At 42.8% G+C, this 19,052-nt stretch overlaps 1 protein-coding gene across 1 annotated transcript in view; it reads right to left on the bottom strand.

Moving 5' to 3' along the window:
- cfap65 (cilia and flagella associated protein 65) overlaps nt 1-18,816 on the bottom strand; it is a 154,146-nt gene extending 135,330 nt beyond the window's left edge. The window contains exons 1-5 of the mRNA XM_052025041.1: nt 18,747-18,816; nt 13,702-13,889; nt 10,539-10,641; nt 7,142-7,308; nt 648-844 (exon numbers count right to left, since the gene is read on the bottom strand). Coding sequence (XP_051881001.1) covers nt 648-844; nt 7,142-7,308; nt 10,539-10,641; nt 13,702-13,889; nt 18,747-18,815 — 724 coding nt within the window. The 5' untranslated portion in view covers nt 18,816. The remainder of the gene's footprint in view (nt 1-647; nt 845-7,141; nt 7,309-10,538; nt 10,642-13,701; nt 13,890-18,746) is intronic.
- Between the last annotated feature and the right edge of the window lie 236 nt (nt 18,817-19,052).

Genomic DNA, 19,052 nt, shown 5'->3' with positions numbered 1-19,052 from the left:
TAGAGGGCATGAGCTATAAAGAAAGGTTGGCCAAACTTGGGTTGTTCTCCTTAGAGTGTCGAAGGCCGAGGGGAGACCTGATAGAGGTTTTTGAAATTATGAGAGGCATCAACATGGTCAGAATCTTTCACCAGAGGGCATGCTTTTAAGGTTAGAGGGGGGGGGGATGTTTAAAGGTGACGGGAAGGGCAAGGTTTATTTTACGCAGAGAGTGGTAGGTACTTGGAATGGCTTACCAGGGCTAGTAGTGGAAGCAGGCAGCTTGGTGGAGTTTAAGAGGTTTTTAGATAGACACATGAATATGAAGGGAATGGAGGGATATGGTGATACACAGGAGGAGGACATTTAGTATCAATTGGCATCAAGATCGGCACAACATCAGCCAAATGGCCTGTCCAGTGCTGTACTGTTCTATGTTCCAGTTAAACAGCCTAACATCATTCACTATTTCAAACGCAGCATCAACTAATTTCAACCAACAAATTAAGTTTTTAAAAGTGAGTTAGAGACATGTGGAAAAACCCAGGTTTGATTCTCCATTAATAAGGGTGCGGGGGGCATCCTGGGTTTTGGGAGGGGCTATATGAATACAAGACATTTCTTCTTTTTGTTATTGCAATGTAACAATACTTTAGGTTAGTCCTCACCTATACCTTGCAGCTTCATATACTTCTCATGCTCATTTTCACCAAATATGCAAGTGGCAATTATGTCAAACACATTGGGGGTATGGGGCTTGAACACGATCTTGATCTTGCAGTCACCCCATGGTGTCAAGATGCCACTATTCGGTATTAAAAAGAATGGATTTTGTACTTCCAAACGGAACGGCGTCAGAAGCTTACTGCAAAGACAACAACATCAGTACCAGCATCAACAGCAAGGCACCTTTATCATGGTGAAATATCCCAAGGCACTTACAAAAAACAAGGAGAAATAGGAACTGAATAGGCCAAATATCCCACAAACCTGCTCTGCCATTTAATAAGATCATGACTAATCTGATCTTGGTCTCAAATCCACATTCCCACCTGTTTCCCACAGACTTGGTCCATCTACTTCAGCCTTGAATTTACACATTGACTCAGCCTCCACAGCTCTCTGGAACGATTAACACTGTGCAGATTAAATAAAATTTGACACCCAAAGCTTTGTCAAAAGAGATAAGTTTTAGAGTCATAGAGTCATGACACACAGAAACAGGCCCTTCAGTCTATTCATGGCAACCATCAAGCAGCCATCTGTACTAATCCCATTTACCAGCACTTGGTCCATAACTTTCTCAGTTTTAGTGATTCATCTTAAATGTCGCAAGACTCTCTTTCTCCACCACCCTCTCAGGCAGTGCATTCCAGATTCCAACCTGCCTCTGGGTGAAAAATTTTTCCTATATCCCCTTTAAATCTCTTACTCCTTACCTTAAACCTATGCCCTCTGGTTATAGACATGTCTGCTAGGGGGAAAGGTTTATTACTTTATCTATGCCCTTCATAAGGAGCTTCTTAAAGGAGAGAGATGGGGAATGTTTACGGGGGCAATTTAATCATGCAACTGAAGGCATGACCTCCACTGGTGTGCCAATGACAAGTAAGGTATGCATGCAATTAGAGAAGCATGATGTTCTTGGAACATTGAATGAGGCTACAGAAACAAGGGAAGATAAGGCCATGGACCCTTGGATGATAGATTTAAAATCAAGGCCTTTAACCACACCACAAGGCACACTTAGAACCCAGAACTAGGGCTTCATAAGTACTAATTCTGGGCAGAATATTTTAATTACTTTTAAATGGATCATCACTGTGTCTGAATGTACTGCTAAAAATGAAGGACAAACCAATGTAGGGGCATTTCAGCACGAGGAGATAAGAAATCGTAGCAGCGGCTATTTGACCCGTTGAACTTGCCCTGCTATTCATCAACATAGCTGATCTAACTCAATGGCATTTTCCCGTACTATCCTCCCATCACTTAGTATCCAGAAATCTTATCAATCCCGGTTGTGAATGAACTCAGGGACTAAGCCTCTGCAGCCCTCAAGGGTAGATAATTGCGAAGATTCAACACTCTCTGCATGGAGAAAATTCTCTTCATCTCAGTACTAAATGGCTTTCACCTCATACTGAGCCTGCAAACCCCTTGTTCGAGAGTCCTCAGCCGGGGGAAACACCCTCCTTGCATCCAGCCTATCAAAGTCTCTTTGGAGTTTCTTATTCTTTAGGGTACTTAATTACTTATTGAAGAGCCTTCTATATGAAACAAAAAATGGAGGACCACCCTGCCAATTTGCCAGAATGTTATCACACCTCTAAAGATAAGATGATGAGCAATTACATAAACTAAATTTATATTTCTTTGGGCCAACATGCAGACAGGAATACCACCACCTTCAGGTACCACACCATCCCATCTTAGAATATATCATTGCTCCTTCATTGTCAATGGACCCAAATCCTGGAATTCCATCCCCAACAGCTTTCTGAGGGTAGAGGGGAGGGCTGGGCGGGTGGGGGGTAGTATCTTCATCAATAGGACGTGTTACGGACTCAGTGAAAGTCCCTTTAAGATAGAGAGTGTGTGTGTGTGTGTGTGGGGCGTGCTTACGTCAATAGAAGATAAAGGACGTAATGACGTTGTTGAAGAAGTCAGAAGAAGAAGAGAGAGAGAGAGAAGGGAGAGAGACGCCAGCCTGCTTGTTTTCTCTATCGATGGATGAGAAACAATAACTGTGTTTGCCACTGAAATCCATGTATGGAAGTTGGAAGTAATCCGGTGGAGTTCACTTTGTTGCTGACCTGTAGAGGGAAACAGGTATTTGTGTGTGGACGACCACGGTTCGGATGCTTTTCGGGGTGAGGAAGTCACTACCGAGTAAACACTGAAGTGTCGTTTGGGTTCCATCGTGGAACATTTGGATTTCGTATGTACTCTCTCTCTATGTTTTTCTACATCTACATCTTATCTTCAGACAACGGTGGTTGTTGAAGAAGCCCTTGCTCATGTTTCACCTTATGGCTTGCGGAACTGAACTTTAAGAACCATTCAGGAACTGGGAGTTTTGGACTTTGTCACACACACACACGACGAGTTTAGTTTTGGGGTTAACGTTCGAGGTTTAACATTCTTGAATTCTAACATACTAACATTTTTACTTTTATTTTACGTATTATCATAAGTAGTGATTAATAAAATAGTTTTTAACACTGAATCATGCTCAGTGTGTTTCTTTTGTTGCTGGTTTGTGACAGACGGCAGCAGCTCATGAAAGTAGCTTCAGAATCAGAATCAGATTTATTATCACTGATATATGATGTGAAATTTGTTTTGCGGCAGCAGTACAGTGCAACGGCAAAAATATATACATTACAAAAATAAATAAATAGTGCAAAACAAAAGCAATAAGATATCTTTATCGGTCACATGTACGTCGAAACACACAGTGAAATGCATCCTTTGCATAGAGTGTTCTGGGGGCAGGCTGCAAGTTTTGCCACACTTCCAGCGCCAACATAGCATGCCCACAACTTCCTAACCCGTACGTCTTTGGAGTATGGGAGGAAACCGGAGCATCCAGAGGAAACCCACGCAGACACAGGAAGAACATACAAACTCCTTACAGACAGCGGCCAGAATTGATCCCGGGATAGTGTTACGCTAACCGCTACACTACTGTGCCTGCCTTCTAAATGAGGTAGTGTTCATGGATCGTTCACAAATCTGATGGCGGGGGGGAAGAAGCTGTTCCTGAATCGAGTGTGGGTCTTCAGGATCCTGTACCTCCTCCCTGATGGTAGTAACGAGAAGAGGACATGCCCCGGATGGTGAGAGTCCTTAGTGATGGATGCTGCCTTCTTGAGGCACCGCCTCTTGAAGATGTCCTTGATGGTGGGGAGGGTTGTGTCTGTGATGGAGCTGGCTGAGTCTCTAACCCTCTGCAGCCTCTTGCAATCATGTGCATTGGAGCCTCCATACCAGGCTGTGACACAACCAGTCAGGATGCTCTCCACCGTACACCTATAGAAATTTGTAAGAGTCTTTGGTGACGTACCAAATCTCCTCATACTTCTAATGAAGTAGAGCCACTGGTGTGCCTTCTTCATGGTTGCATCAATGTGTTGGGCTCAAGATAGATCCTCTGAGTTGTTGACCCCCAGGAACTTGAAGCTGCTCACCCTTTCCACCGCGGATTCTTCAATGAGGACTGGTGTGTGTTCTCCCAACTTCCCCTTCCTGAAGTCCACAATCAGTTCCTTGGTCTTGCTGGCGTTGAGTGTGAGGTTGTTCTTGTGACACCACTCAACCAGCCAATTTATCTCACTCTTGTAAAGCCTCCTCATCACGAACAACAGTGGTATCATCGGTGAACATATAGATGGTGCTTCAGCTGTGCTTAGCCACACAGTCATGAGTGTGGAGAGAAAGTAGAGCAATGGATTAAGCACGCATCCTTGAGGTGCGCCTGTGTTGATAGTCAGTGAGGAGGAGACGGTTATTGCCGATTTGCACTGACTGTGGTCTCCCTTTAGGGAAGTAAAGGATCCAGTTGCAGAGGGAGGTACAGAGGCCTAGGTTTTGAAGCTTGCCACCATCATTTCGACAGCAAATAGGAATGCCCTTACCGGTACTTCCCACATCCCAATAAAAATCTAAGTTTGCTGATGACGCTAAATTGAGTGGAAAAGCAAATTGTGCAGAGGATGCAGAGAGTCTGCAGAGAGATATATAGATAGGTTAAGTGAGTAGGCAAGGGTCTGGCAGATGGAGTACAATGTTGATTAATGCGAGGTCATCCACTTTGGAAGGCAAAATAGAACAGCAGATTGTTACTTAAATGGGGAAAGATTGCAGCATGCTGTTGTGCGGGGACTTGGGAGTGCTTGTGCATGAATCGCAAAAGGTTGGCTTGCAGATGCATCAGGTTATCAAGAAGGCAAATGGAATGCTGGCCCTCATTGCTCGAGGGATTGAATTTAAGAGCAGGGTGATTACACTGCAACTGTACGGGGTACTGGTGAGGTCGCACCTGGAGTACTGCGTGCAGTTCTGGTCTCCTTACTTGAGGAAAGATATACTGGCTTTGGAGGCGGTGCAGAGGAGGTTCACCAGGTTGATTCCGGAGATGAGGGGGTTAGTCTATGAGAGATTGAGTCGTATGGGGTTATACTTGCTGGGATTCAGAAGAATGAGAGGGGATCTTATAGAAACATATAAAAACTATGAAAGGGATAGAGAAGTTTCCACTGGTAGGTGAGACTAGAACTAGGGGACATAGCCTCAAGATTCAGGAGAGTAGATTTAGGACGGACATGAGGAGAAACTGCTTTTCCCAGAGAGTAGTGAATCTGTGGAATTTTCTGCCCAGGGAAGCAGTAGAGGCTACCTTATTAAATATATTTAAGACACAGTTAGATAGATTTTTGCATAGTAGGGAAATTAAGGGTTATGTGGAAAAGGCAGGTAGGTAGATCTGAGTCCACAGACAGATCAGCCGTGATCTTATTGAATGACAGAGCAGACTCAACGGGCCAGATGGCCTCCTCCTGCTCCTATTTCTTATTTTCTAACGCTCTTAAATGAATAATTATTACATAGAAGGGTAAAGAAAGAGTTGATGCAGGTCTTTGGACTGTTTAAAATATCCAAAGGATTAGAATACAAGATATGAATTTATATCTTTAGAAAACACTGACATGGAGCCCATTAGAATATTGTATCTAATACTGATTTACCACACTTTCGTAAGGATGTGCAAGTCCTCAAGAAGCTGCAGAAGAGACTTACTAGAAAGTAGAATGTGGGATTGCTGCTACAAAGTTAGAATGGAGAAAGGGAAGTTGTTCTCAATGGAGTAAAGAAGGCTAAGAGAAAATTTTGTGGAGGTGAGCAGGATAACGACGGGTTAGACAGGAAAAAGATACAAAGAGAATGTGAGGAGAAGCCATTTTGTGCAAAGAGTGAGTGTGGTCTGGAACCTAAATGCCTGTAAGGATAGTAGAATCTGTCAAACAGGGGCTTGAGAAATCAATAATCTAGGAAGTTTTGGGGACGCAGCAGGGGAATGGGATTGAATAGATTGTTCTCCAGGACTCAAAGGGCCAAATAGCCTCCCCCTGCACCATAATGATTCTATGATTTTATAATTCTATGCTACAGTTATGGAAGATCTTAGATAGAGCATACTTATTCACCATGTTCACTTCTTGGCACCATATCTTGGAAGGAATGAAGCTTAATTTTTCAGAATGATGCCTGGTCTCTAATAATTACAAAAAATAGGACTGCATTCCCTGAATTTTGGAATATTAAGGGCCGATTTGATTGACATTTTCAAGACATTAAAATAATTATGGGGTAAGTTTGGATCTAAGAACACAACCAAATCAGTGTCAGGCCAATCATAAGGGTAGTTGGAAAACATTTCTACCTAGAACTGTGCAGCACAGGAACCAGCCCCTCAGCTCATGATGTCTACGCCAAACACGATGCCAAATTAAACTCTCTCTTCTGCACATGATCCCTGTCCATCCATTCCCTGTATATTCATGTCCATCTAAAGCCTCACACAATCCACTATTGTATCTGCTTCCACCAATACCCCTGACCCATTGAGTCCTGGAGGACAACCTATTGTCCCATTCTCCTGCTGCATACCCAAAATTTTCTGGATTACTCTTTTCTCAAATGCCTATTCAATTATCTTTTAGAGCCCCTTTTGACTGAATCTACAATGCTTACAGGCAGTGAGTTGCAGGCACCTATTACTCTGTGTAAAAAAACTTGCCTCGCACATCTCTTTCAAACTTTCCCACTGTCACTTTAAACTTCTGTCCTCTAGTATTTGACATTCCTACCTTGGGAAAAAGATTCTGACTATCTGCCTATCTATGCCTCTCATAATTTTATAAACTTCTCTCAGATCTAAAGAAACATGTAAAGAATGACGGAGACTCTCTCCAACAAAAAGCAATAGATGGTGGCTCTAATAATTATTGCAATGCTAAGATCCATAGAGTTTTGCTACCCAAAGGATATCGAGCCAAAGCAAGAGAATGGGGTTTAGATACAAATAACGTATGACATTATTGAATGGCAGAGGAGATGCAAGGGCTAAATGATGTACTCTACTGTTTTCCAACCTTACCTATTGTTTCGCAAGAGAAATGTGGTCTCTGAGGTTTCAAAGGTGGCACAGATTGGCAGGCACACCAGATCAGGTAACTGTACATCATGGTAGGGCAGAGAAGCTCGCAGGAAAATAGAAAATGTGCCACCTTTTGTCTCAAACACAATCCGGTCCTCGTAGTCTTGCTGCAAGGAGACAAAAATCAAGGTAGGTATATCTAACTGCAATGAATGTCTTCCTTTTATTTTCACAGGAAGAAGATAGAAACGAACACATCAGCTCAATCCTTCATCATCCAGGATCTATATTGGAATCCAATCTGGCCACTCCTCACCCTTTTCTCCACTTCAATTTAAATCTCCCAGATCAGCCATGATCTTGTTAAATGGCAGAGTAGGCTCAACGGGCCAGATGGGCTACACCTGTTCCTATTTCTTATGTTCTCATTGATTCAGAACTCAATTCTATCAGATTTTTGGGATTTTTTTTTTTTGAGTCTTTAATTTTCTTCCACCCTCTCTCAGCATGCACAATGGGCTGAGTAATCTAATGGTTATATTAGTCAACTAGAATCCTACAGCTGAGCTGAGAAGCCAGAGAAAATATTCAAAGTATTGCAAACTAGGAGCAATAAATGATGTCAAACTGTCATAAAGCTCAAAAATGGCCCCTGAAAGAAGGAAACCTGATGTTCATAAGTGATCAGTGCAATATTTGACTCCAGTCCCAAACCTTGGTCGAGCAGCATCTGTGGGAGGAAAGGAATTGTCGACATTTTGATAGAACAAGGGAAAAGTAATAACGGAATGCAGAATTACAGTTACAGAGAAAGTGCAGTGAAGCCAGACAATAAGGTGCAAGGCCATGACAAGGTAGATTGTGAGGTCAAGAGTCCATTTTATCATACAAGAACTCCATTCAATTCTTTTAAGTAATTATTTTTGCCAGTGCCTCTGTGACCTCTCTCATGCTTTTGGCAAGTAAAGATTGCGAGACATGGCAGAGATCTACTGCAGCCACTTGCAATAACCCCCTGGCAAGCAATGTGATCTGCAACTCCACAGAAAGAGCACTCTAGGCAAGAGAGTATGTTCTGAATGTTTTTCCACAGCATTTTGCTTACCTCAGCGCTGATTGCCTTGCATGATGTGAGACTGAAAATTATTCATCAGAGACATCTGGGATGAATATGGTGATTCTGAAGACTCTCTGGTTATGGGTTCTTCATTGATGGGAATATCTCATGGCTTGAGGTCCTCATCCCATCCCAAGTGGCTAATCATGGCCAGAGCAATATATCCAGTGATGGACTGCTGCCAGTAGTCTAATAACTAAGGCATTCATTACATGAGCAGCTCAGGAACTAAACTCATTAATAGTTGTCGGACACTGTGTATGTTTGAACAGCCTGCAATCATTTCTGAGGCTGCCAAGTCAAATTTACCAAAGTCAGAAGAGTATCCCTTTAAATACTGAGAAAAACAATAAATTAACATAATGTGTTCTTGTTTTGTCTGTTCCACAACAATCAGTAATTTATAGTCTTTCAAACATATAGTTTTTCCAACCAAAAACAACCCTCTCCACCAATGTTCTTGGTTTACTCTGTCTTGTTATATATCTTACCTGTTACGGACTCAGTGAAAGTCCCTTTAAGATAGAGAGTGTGTGTGTATGTGTGTGTGGGGCGTGCTTACGTTAATAGAAGATAAAGGACGTAATGACGTTGTTGAAGAAGTTAGAAGAAGAAGGAGAGAGAGAGAAGGGAGAGAGACACCAGCCTGCTTGTTTTCTCTATCGATGGATGAGAAACAATAACTGTGTTTGCCACAGAAATCCATGTATGGAAGTTGGAAGTAATCCGGTGGAGTTCACTTTGTTGCTGACCTGTAGAAGGAAACAGGTATTTGTGTGTGGACAACCACGATTCGGATGCTTTTCGGGGTGAGGAAGTCACTACCGAGTAAACACTGAAGTGTCACTGGGGTTCCATCGTGGAACATTTGGATTTCGTATTTACTCTCTCTATGTTTCTCTACGTCTACGTCTTATCTTCAGACAACGGTGGTTGTTGAAGAAGCCCTTGCTCATGTTTCACCTTATGGCTTGCGGAACTGAACTTTAAGAACCATTCCGGAACTTGGAGTTTGGGACTTTGTCACACACACACGAAGAGTTTAGTTTTGGGGTTAATGTTCAAGGTTTAACATTTTTGAATTCTAACATTCTAACATTTTTACTTTTATTTTACGTATTATCATAAGTAGTGATTAATAAAATAGTTTTTAACACTGAATCATGCTCAGTGTGTTTCTTCTGTTGCTGGTTCGTGACATACCAATCTCAGTAAGCTCTCCTCAAGGTTGATGTCACTTTTTAAGGTTAAAGATCCTTTGCATCCTTTGCTTTCAAATTGAGGGGGGCCCTCCACACTCCCAAAGAGGCAAGAAGGGAGGCTCAGTTCGAAACATGAATAATTTTATTCAATATTTATAATTAGACTGGAAGAAATTGAGGGAGTTGGCAGAAATAACAAATCTCTCAAAAAAAAAGGGAGAGGGCAGCATAAAGCATTTGGGAACCTTTGACTTGTTATTCATGAAACTCCGAAGAAACCTAGGCATGGACGTTATCCTTATGCCATGGGAAGCAGCAGTGTAATCATAGAACCATAGAACAGTACAGCACAATACAGGCCCTTCGGCCCACAATGTTGTGCTGACCTTTAAAACTCCACTAAGACTGTCTAACCCCTTCCTCCCACATATCCCTCTATTTTAAATTCCTCCATATGCTTATCTAGTAATCTCTTGAATTGGACCAATGTACCTGCCTCCACCACCGCCCCAGGCAGCGCATTCCATGCCCCAAACACTCTCTGGGTAAAAAACCTTCGTCTGATATCTCCCTTGAACTTCCCACCCATTACTTTAAAGCTATGCCCTCTTGTATTGAGCATTGGTGCCCTGGGGAAGAGGTGCTGGCTGTCCACTCCATCTATTCCTCTTAATATTTTGCACACCTCTATCATGTCTCTTCTCATCCTCCTTCTCTCCAAAGAGTAAAGCCCTAGCTCCCTTAGTCTCTCCTCATAATGCATACTCTCTAAACCAGGCAGCATCCTGGTAAATCTCCTCTGCACCCTTTCCAACGCTTCCACATCCTTCCTATAATGAGGTGACCAGGACTGGACACAGTACTCTAAGTGTGGTCAAACCAGAGTTTTGTAGAGCTACATCATTACCTCGCGGCTCTACAGTGCGCAGGTAAAATCTGCCAAGCTATACATAATAGTGCCAGTGCAGCATTAGCAGGGCACCTGGGAGCAGATCTGGGAGAGACAAGGCAGGATTGACTATAATGATAAATTAGTCATAAGAAATAATGTAAAGCAAGACCAATAGATTTTTGTTACCTTCTCAACAGCACAGAAAGTGACTGGCAAAGAGTATGAAGTCCCTGGACTCAAGACCACTGCCTGTGGGAATAGCGTGGTGAAGAATTTAGTTGATGGGGGCCTGTGAAACAAAAGAGTCAAACATAAAAACAGTAACAACTTGGATTTAGATGGATCCCTATTTATTTTTCAGGATCCAAGAATTTACTGCGCTTGAGAAGTTGATGGTGAGCCAGTTACTCTGCAATGCTTCTCGTGAAGACACACACATTGTGCTACTAGGGAGGGAATTTCAGGATTTAGACCCTGTGACAATGAAGAAGCTTTGCAGCGGAGGGGAGTCTGCAGGTGGTGGTGATCCCATGCACTTTCTGCCCTGGTCTTCCTGATGGTAGAGATTGCAGCTTTGGGAAGTGCTTTCAGAGTTGCCTAGGCAAGTGATCACAAGGCAGTTTGTAGATAGAGTCATAGAGCAATACAACACAGATACAGGCCCTTTGGCCCCACAAGTCCATGCCGACCACAGTGCCCACCCAACTAGTCCCAATTTCCTGCATTCAGTCTATATCCCTATAAGCCCTGCCCTTCCATGTACCTATCCTCATGCTTCTTAAATAATACTATTGTACCTGCCTCAACCACTTCCTCTGGTTGAGGAAGGTACAGACTGCAGCAACTGTGCAACAGCGATGGAGGGAAGGAACGTTTAGGGTGATTGATGGCTGCCTTATCCTGGATGGCGTAGAGCTCCTTAAGAGTTATTGGAGCAATAGTACAGGACCCTGGACTCTAGCCCAGTAACTTAGCCACGATTCCAGTGACATCAACCTGCCTTATGTCCTAAAGGTAAAAAGCGAGGTGAAGCAGTTTAAGGAAAGGTTTCCAGATATCAAGGCCAGGGCAGGTGAGGCATAGTTACCAAAGTTGAGCAATGGAAACTGGATAAATGCAATGGATGAGAAACAAGGGAGTGCTGACATCCTAAAGAGCAGGAGGGGATGAAAAAGAACCAAACTCATTGAAAAAAATGAAATGATTGAAGTTTTCATTTCTGTGAACACACTTTAGAAAAGATGTCATGGCTTTGGAAAGGGTAGAGGGGATTTACTAGAATGATACCAGGGATTAGGGATTTCAATTGTACAGAGCAGATCAACTGGGATAATTACCCTTAGCGCAAGGGAGGTTACAGAGAAATTTAGTGGGAGATGTTCAAGAGCATGAAGGGTAAATTAAGAGTGACACACTTAAAGTAGAACATAGAACATTACAGCACAGTACAGGCCCTTCGGCCCACGATGTTGTGCTGAAATTTTACCCTATCTAACCTTTCCCTCTCACATAGCCCCCCATTTCTCTATCATTCATATGACTATCTAAGAGTCTCTTAAATGTCCCCAATGTATCTGCCCTCACAACCTCTGCAGGCAGTGCGTTCCACACACCCACCACTCTCTGTGTAAAAAACTTATCTCTGACAGCTCTCTCATACCTTCCTCCAATCATCTTAAAATTATGCCCCCTCGTGTTAGCCATTGTCACCCTGGGAAAAAGTCTCTGACTGTCCACTCAATCTATGCCTCTTATCATCTTGTACACCTCTATCAAGTCATCTCTCATCCTCCTTCTCTCCAAAGAGAAAAGCCCTCGCTCACTCAACCTATCCTCATAAGCCATGCTCTCCAATCCAGGCAGCATCCTGGTAAATCTCCTCTGCACCCTCTCTAAAGCTTCCACGTCCTTCCTATAATGAGGCAACCAGAACTGAACACAACACTCCAAGTGTGGTCTGACCAGAGTTCTATAGAGCTGCAACATCACCTCGTGGCTCTTTAACTTAATACCCCGACTAATAAGGCCAACACACCAAACACCTTCTTAACAACCCTATCGACCTGCACGGCAACCTTGAGGGATCTATGGACGTGAACCCCAAAATCCCTCTGTTCCTCCACACTGCTAAGAGTCCTGCCAATAACTTTGTATTCTGCCTTCAAATTGTATCACTTCACACTTTTCCGGGTTGAACTCCATCTGCCAAGTAATTGTGAAAAAGCCAGAGGCAAGATGAGGAAATGTTATGACCTACAATACACTGCCCAAGAGGTTGATAATAGATTTGATAATAGTTTTCAAAGCAAATTATATATTTATTTGAAAAGGAAATTTTGCAAGATCACAGGGAAAGAGTAGGCAGTGCTGAACTGATTGGACAAACCTTTCAAAGAACCGGCATAGGCACAAGGGGTTGAATGTGCTGTAAGATTCTATGTTTCCATTATTGACTAAAAAAAGTGCTTAATTGCTTGTGAAAGGTGCTAACCAAATGCAAGCTAGTTTTTAATTAAATGGTCAGGAAGACTCCACAATAAGCTATATGATTTGTGGGTGGAATAATCTAGATTAAACATGCCTGAACATGCAGCGCAACCAACACATGCAGTTCCAGAGTCCCGGTACTCTGGCCCTCAAGACGCAGTCCTATTTCCTTATGATTAAGCCAGCAATTTGAACTGGGCTGACAGTAGCTCCTTGGCATAATTTGTGAGTAAATCCTAAATCACACTGTTGAGGTCTATTTCATGAACTGAAGATTTATGAAATTATGGAAAATGGGGATTTAAACTTCTTTATGTAACTCTCAAGAGAGCCTTTGGAATCACAATGGACTAAAGACTTGGGAGCCAGATTGAGTAAAGGTTCTTACACAGCAATTGGAATTGGAATATTATTGTCACATGTACCGACGTACAGTGAAAAATTTGTCTTGCATACCGATCATACAGATTAATTCATTACACAGTGATCTGAGGTGGTACAAGGTAAAACAATAACAGAATGCAGAATGAAGTGCTACAGAGAAAGTGCAGTGCAGGCAGACAATAAGGTGCAAGGTCATAACGAGGTAGATTGTGAGGTCAAGAGTCCATTTTATTGTACTGGAGAACCATTCAATAGTCTTATAACAGTGGGATAGAAACCGTCCTTGAGCCTGGTGGTACGTGCTTTCAGGATTTTGTATCTTCTGCCAGATGGGAGAGGGAAGAAGAGACTATGTCTCGGATGGGTGGGGTCTTTGATTATGCTGGCTGCTTTACCGAGGCAGTGAGATGCATAGACAGAGTAACATAATAATGGCTTTAGTCAATGTATCAAATACAAAGCTATTCCAAAAACTCACCTGTACTTGAGTTTCTGAGTTTTGAACTGAACATTCTTTAATATTATGTGTTTGGTGGATTCTATTCCCAGGTCCCAGTCCAGCCATTCCAAATTCTCCAGCACCTCAATACCAAAAAAGTTTGATTTGACTCCTTTGGTTCTCTTCCTTCCAGAGATTTCAGTACTAGTAACATTGTGAACATGCCACTGCAGACAAGTTAGAGGCAAAGAGTTAATAAGATATTAAAGCAGTTTCACCATTACAACAACATTAGTTAATAGATTATTTTAGTTTTCCTTCCACCATCTGGGCAGGCACATAATACACCAAAGGCTAACCATTAAGATCAACCAACCAAGGCTGATCAAGATCAAGGTCCCACATAATTAGTTAATCAAGAAAGTTCGGATGTATGGGGTGAGTGGAGAATTGGCTGTGTGGATCCAGAACTGGCTTGCCTATAGAAGGGTAGTGATTGAAGGGACGTATTCAGGCTGGAGGCCTGTGAGTAGTGGTGTTTCACAGAGATCTGTGCTGGGACCTCTGCTGTTTGTGATGTACATAAATGACCTGGATGAGTATGTTGATGGATGGGTTCGTAAGTTTGCAGAAGATACCAAGACTGGTGGAGTTGTGAGTAGTGTAGAAGACTGGCAACGGATACAGTGTGATATAGATCAGCTGCAGAGAAATGGCAGATGGAGTTTAACCTGGATAAATGTGAGGTGTTGCGCCTTGGTAGGACTAATGTCAAGAGGCAGTACACTCTTCAGGGCAAGACCCTTAACAGTGTTGAAGAGCAGACAGACCTTGGGGTGCAAATCCATGGCTCACTGAAAGTGGCTACACAGGTAGACAGGGTGGTTAAGAAGGCTTATGGAATACTGGCATTTACTAATCGGGGTATTGAGTATAGGAGTCAAGAAGTTATGATGCATCTCTATAGAATATAAAAGTATTGCATGCAATTCTGGTCACCTCACTATAGGAAGGATATCGAGGCTTTAGAGAGGGTGCAGAGGATGTTTACTAGGATGCTGCCTGGATTAGAGGGCAGCCTCTCTTATTAGCACATGCCCTGTAATCCAGGCAGCATTCTGGGGAGCTTCAGCAGCCATGGCCAGCTCCTTCAACTAATCCCTCTGCCTTTACTCCACTTCCACTAAGGCACCACATTTTAACCCATTACTCTGCTAAACTCCTTCTACACCACCTTTCTCCCATGAATCTCGATCCTCAAATCCTATCCCTTTCCTTGATATCCCCACTTCCTAAACCCTTTCCTGATCCATGAAGCTTGTGCATCAGAGAAAGTGCCTCATAGATAAATGAAGAATGCAGTAGTATTGCACTCTGAGTCATCTGTTCATGTGTCCTCAAGAAGACATGGCAAAGGAGGGACTTGGCTGTGACCACCAACCCAATCAACACGGTGGCGTCATATCCAAATCTTATTGCCCTACAGTATTGAGTGGCTAAAAATAAAAAATTTACAAAATTTGTGACACAAGAGATTCTACAGATGCTGGAATCTGGAACAATACACACAAAACGCTGGAGGAACTCAGCAGGTCAGGCAGCATCTACGGAGAGAAATAAACAGTTGACATTTCAGGTCGAAACCTTTCATCAGGACTGGAAAGGAAGAGGGCAGATGCCAGAATAAGAAGGTCGGGGGAGGGGGAGGGGGAGGAGTCAATGCAGGCAGGTGATAGGCGAGTCCAGGTGAGAGGAGGAAGGTAGGAGGGTGGAGGAGGAGGGAGAAGTAAGAAGCTGAGTAAGAAGAAAGAAGTAGAAGAGGCAAAGGGCTGAAGAAGAAGGACTCCAGTAGGAGAGGGCAGTGGATCATGGAATAAAGGGAAGGAGGTGGGGAGTAGATGAGCAGGTCATGAGGGTGGGACAGGTATGGACAGGTATGGGCAGGTCATGAGGGCGGGAAGGGGAAAGATAAGGTGGAGGGGGCCTCAGGAAAGACAAAGGAGAAAAAAAAGGGGGAAGAGGGGAGGGTTTACCAGAAGTCAGAGAAATCGATGTTGAGGCCGTCAGGTTGGACCCTATCAAGGCAGGATATGAGGCGTTGTTCCTCTAACCTAGGTCTGGCCTCAACATGGTAGTAGAGGAGGCCATGGATAGACATGTCGGTATGGGAGTGGGATGTGGAATTCAAGTGGATGGCCACCGGGAGGTCCTGGCTCTTGCGGCAAACAGAGCGAAGGTGCTCGATGAAGTGGTCACTCGGTCTGCATCAGGTCTCAACAATGTAGAGGAGGCTGCACCGGGAGCACTGGATGCAATAAATGACACCCTTGGATTCATAGGTGAAGCGGTGCCTCACCTGGAAGGACTGTCTAGGGCCCTGAATGGTAGTGAGGGAGGAGGTGTAGGGGCAGGTGCAGCACTTAATACGGTTGCAGGGATAAGTGCTGGGAGGGTCATCTGCGGGGAGGGACAAGTAGACAAGGGAGTTGCGGAGAGAGCGATCAGGCCATTTGGCCCATTGAGTCTGCTCTGCCATTTGATCATGGCTGATTTATTTATCGCTCTCAACCCCATTCTCCTGCCTTCTCCCCATAACCTTTGACACCCTTACTAATCAAGAACCTATAATCCTCCACTTTAAATACACCAAATGACTGGCCTCCACAGCTGTCTGTGGCAATGAATTCCACAGATACCCTCTGGCCAAAGAAATTCCTCCTCATCTCAGTTCTAAAGGGACGTCCTTTTATTCTGAGGCTGTGCCCTCTGGTCCTAGACTCTTCAACTACAGGAAACATCCTCCCCAAATCCACTCTATCTCGGCCTTTCAATATTTGATACATCTCAATGAAACCTCCCCTCACCTTTCTAGCTTAATATGAGAGAATATGCAAGGCTTAATATGAGAGAAAAACATCCCATTGTAATGCATCTCTGCTTATAACATGGGATTCAATGAGAAATGGGGTTTCACGTTAGAGAAAATTGCAATACAGTTTACTAGGAATGCAACGCTCCGTAACACAGGGGTCACCTGTAATTAGCTTCAAGTGCCTAGGTCTATATTCTAGAATTCCCTCCCTAAACTCTTCCTAATTGCTGCAATTTTCTCCTCCTTTAACACCTAATTCCTTGACCAACCTTGTGGTCACTTATGCAGTTCAATTGGCTTGAGAATTCTGCTGAGAAGTGCTTTGTCATTTTTATTACATTAGAGGAACTTCATAAAATTGTTGTTAATGAGGAAACAGTGTGTGAGAAGTGCAAACCAGCGCACTTAGAAATTAAAGAGGCAGTTAGATAGGCACATGAACAGGCAGGGAACTAAGGGATCGCATACAGGCAGGTGGGCAGTTTAAATTGGCATCGTGGTCAGCGCAGACATTGTGGGTCGAAGGGCCTGTTCCTGTGCTGTACTGTTCTACGTTCTATGTTCTAAAGGGCTTATTATCAAGGAAAGAGTCATATTATGTTCTTGTTAGTCCTAATTTCCAGCTATTTTGTTCATCACAAATATTGTTCTCCACCACCTCAGTACTTGGCCCACAAATTTTTTTCTTCAAATGCCTCTTCTCAACTTTATTCCCTCAGCTAAATTTCTATCTTACAACTATCTTTCTACATCAACCCCATGTCTGAGAATCCCCTCATTAGTCCAATGGTCCAGACTCTTTGTAAAAACTATATAAAGATTTATGTTTTCCTCTACCCTCAAAAACTGTTCATATAAAAATTAAACTCCAGCAACATAATGTTTTTCATCTAAATTCCAGCATCTGCAGTCCTTTGTTTCTCTATTTGTTATCTACAATCACTTGTGTCTCCAATTGTCTGTTACCGCTCAATAGCTTCCTCCCCAATGCTCACATCTCTTCAAATTCAGTGGCTTAATATAATTGCATCTCCAAACATCTCAAATTCCTACAAACCAAATAATCAGCTGCTATGCAGGCCAAGTTAGAAGTCCAGGAGAAAACAATGTTTAAAGTTCCAAAAGAATCTTCAGAAAAACCCTTATGTATTGTGTAATGGAGGTAGGAAGGGGTTGAGAGTGTAGAGAAACCCAGTTCGATTGATTTCCTTAGCTGCACAGAATTCATTCACTTAGCTTCAAAGAATAGATGGTTTGAGGCATAGTGGTTTCCAAATATATCATCTCACATAGACTAAGGCATGCTGCACAAGATACACTTCTTTCTAATGCATGACAAATGCAGTGTATACACTTTTTTTTATATGTGTTACATTGAATTTATGTCACAAAAAGAGGGAATTTGGCCCAATTGGTCTGTGTCAGTAGCCTTCCTTCACCCTACTTCATCTAACCTTAGTTCAAGTTCAAGATCAAGTTCAAGTTTATTCTCATCATAGGCATACATACCCAGGGTATAAATGTCATGAAAATTAGCTTTTTGCAGCAGCAGCACAGCACAAGGACGAACAAAAGTTAACATAAACAATTTAAATATAAATTCACAGAAATTATATATCATCATTGCGTCAATATCATCACATTCTTCTATTCCTTTCTCTCTCGTATACTTATCCAGTTTCCACTTAAATATTTGACTCAGCCACTTGGATTCTGCGTTCTCATGACAGTAAAAAAGTTTCCCTGATTTCGTTTTTCACCCAGAGAGTGGTTGGTGCATGGAATGCACTGCCTGGGGTGGTGGAGGCAGATACATTGGACAGGTTCAAGAGCTTGTTGGATAGGCATATGGAGGAGTGTGGGATGGGGGGATATGCGGAAGGAAGGGGTTAGGTAGTGTGAGGGTGGTTTGATGGACGGCACAACATGGTGGGCCGAAGGGCCTGTTTTGTGCTATATGGTTCTATGGTTATCAGATGTGATGACTATTTTACATTCATGTCCCTGGTTATTGACTGCTGCACACTAGAAACATCTCGACATGTACACTGTCAAGCCCTTAATAATTTTTAAGTTCACTTTAATAAAAGGAGCCCCAGCTTGTTCAATCCTTCATGATGGTTGTGACCTCTCAGTCCCAGTGTCAACTTGTAAGTTTCCTTTGCTTGCTTTCATATAAACAATACAGGCTAGTATTATATAAACCACTTACTTTACTATACGATTTTCTGGCCAGCTCTTGAAAAGGGATAGACTTCAAGGAATACGTGGAGGTCAACATGTTTAAAAACTGTCAGAATAAAATGGAAGATTATCAAAGGGTGAATATATTTACAGTGAAGTATTAAATTAAGAGTCCAAGTCAGGAGTTGTACTGTATCACTTCATTGCAATCTCCACACCACTATCCATCATCTTCCAAGATGAGCTATTTCTTTGCTGTTTTTGACAAGGCAGAGCTGATTAGAGTAGGGGGGCAAACAACTTTATCAGAATAGGAGAGGGCTAAAGAGAGTCT

Source organism: Pristis pectinata, chromosome 1 (assembly GCF_009764475.1).
Source record: "Pristis pectinata isolate sPriPec2 chromosome 1, sPriPec2.1.pri, whole genome shotgun sequence".
NCBI lineage: Eukaryota > Metazoa > Chordata > Chondrichthyes > Rhinopristiformes > Pristidae > Pristis > Pristis pectinata.
This window is presented reverse-complemented; position numbering and strand designations above follow the sequence as displayed.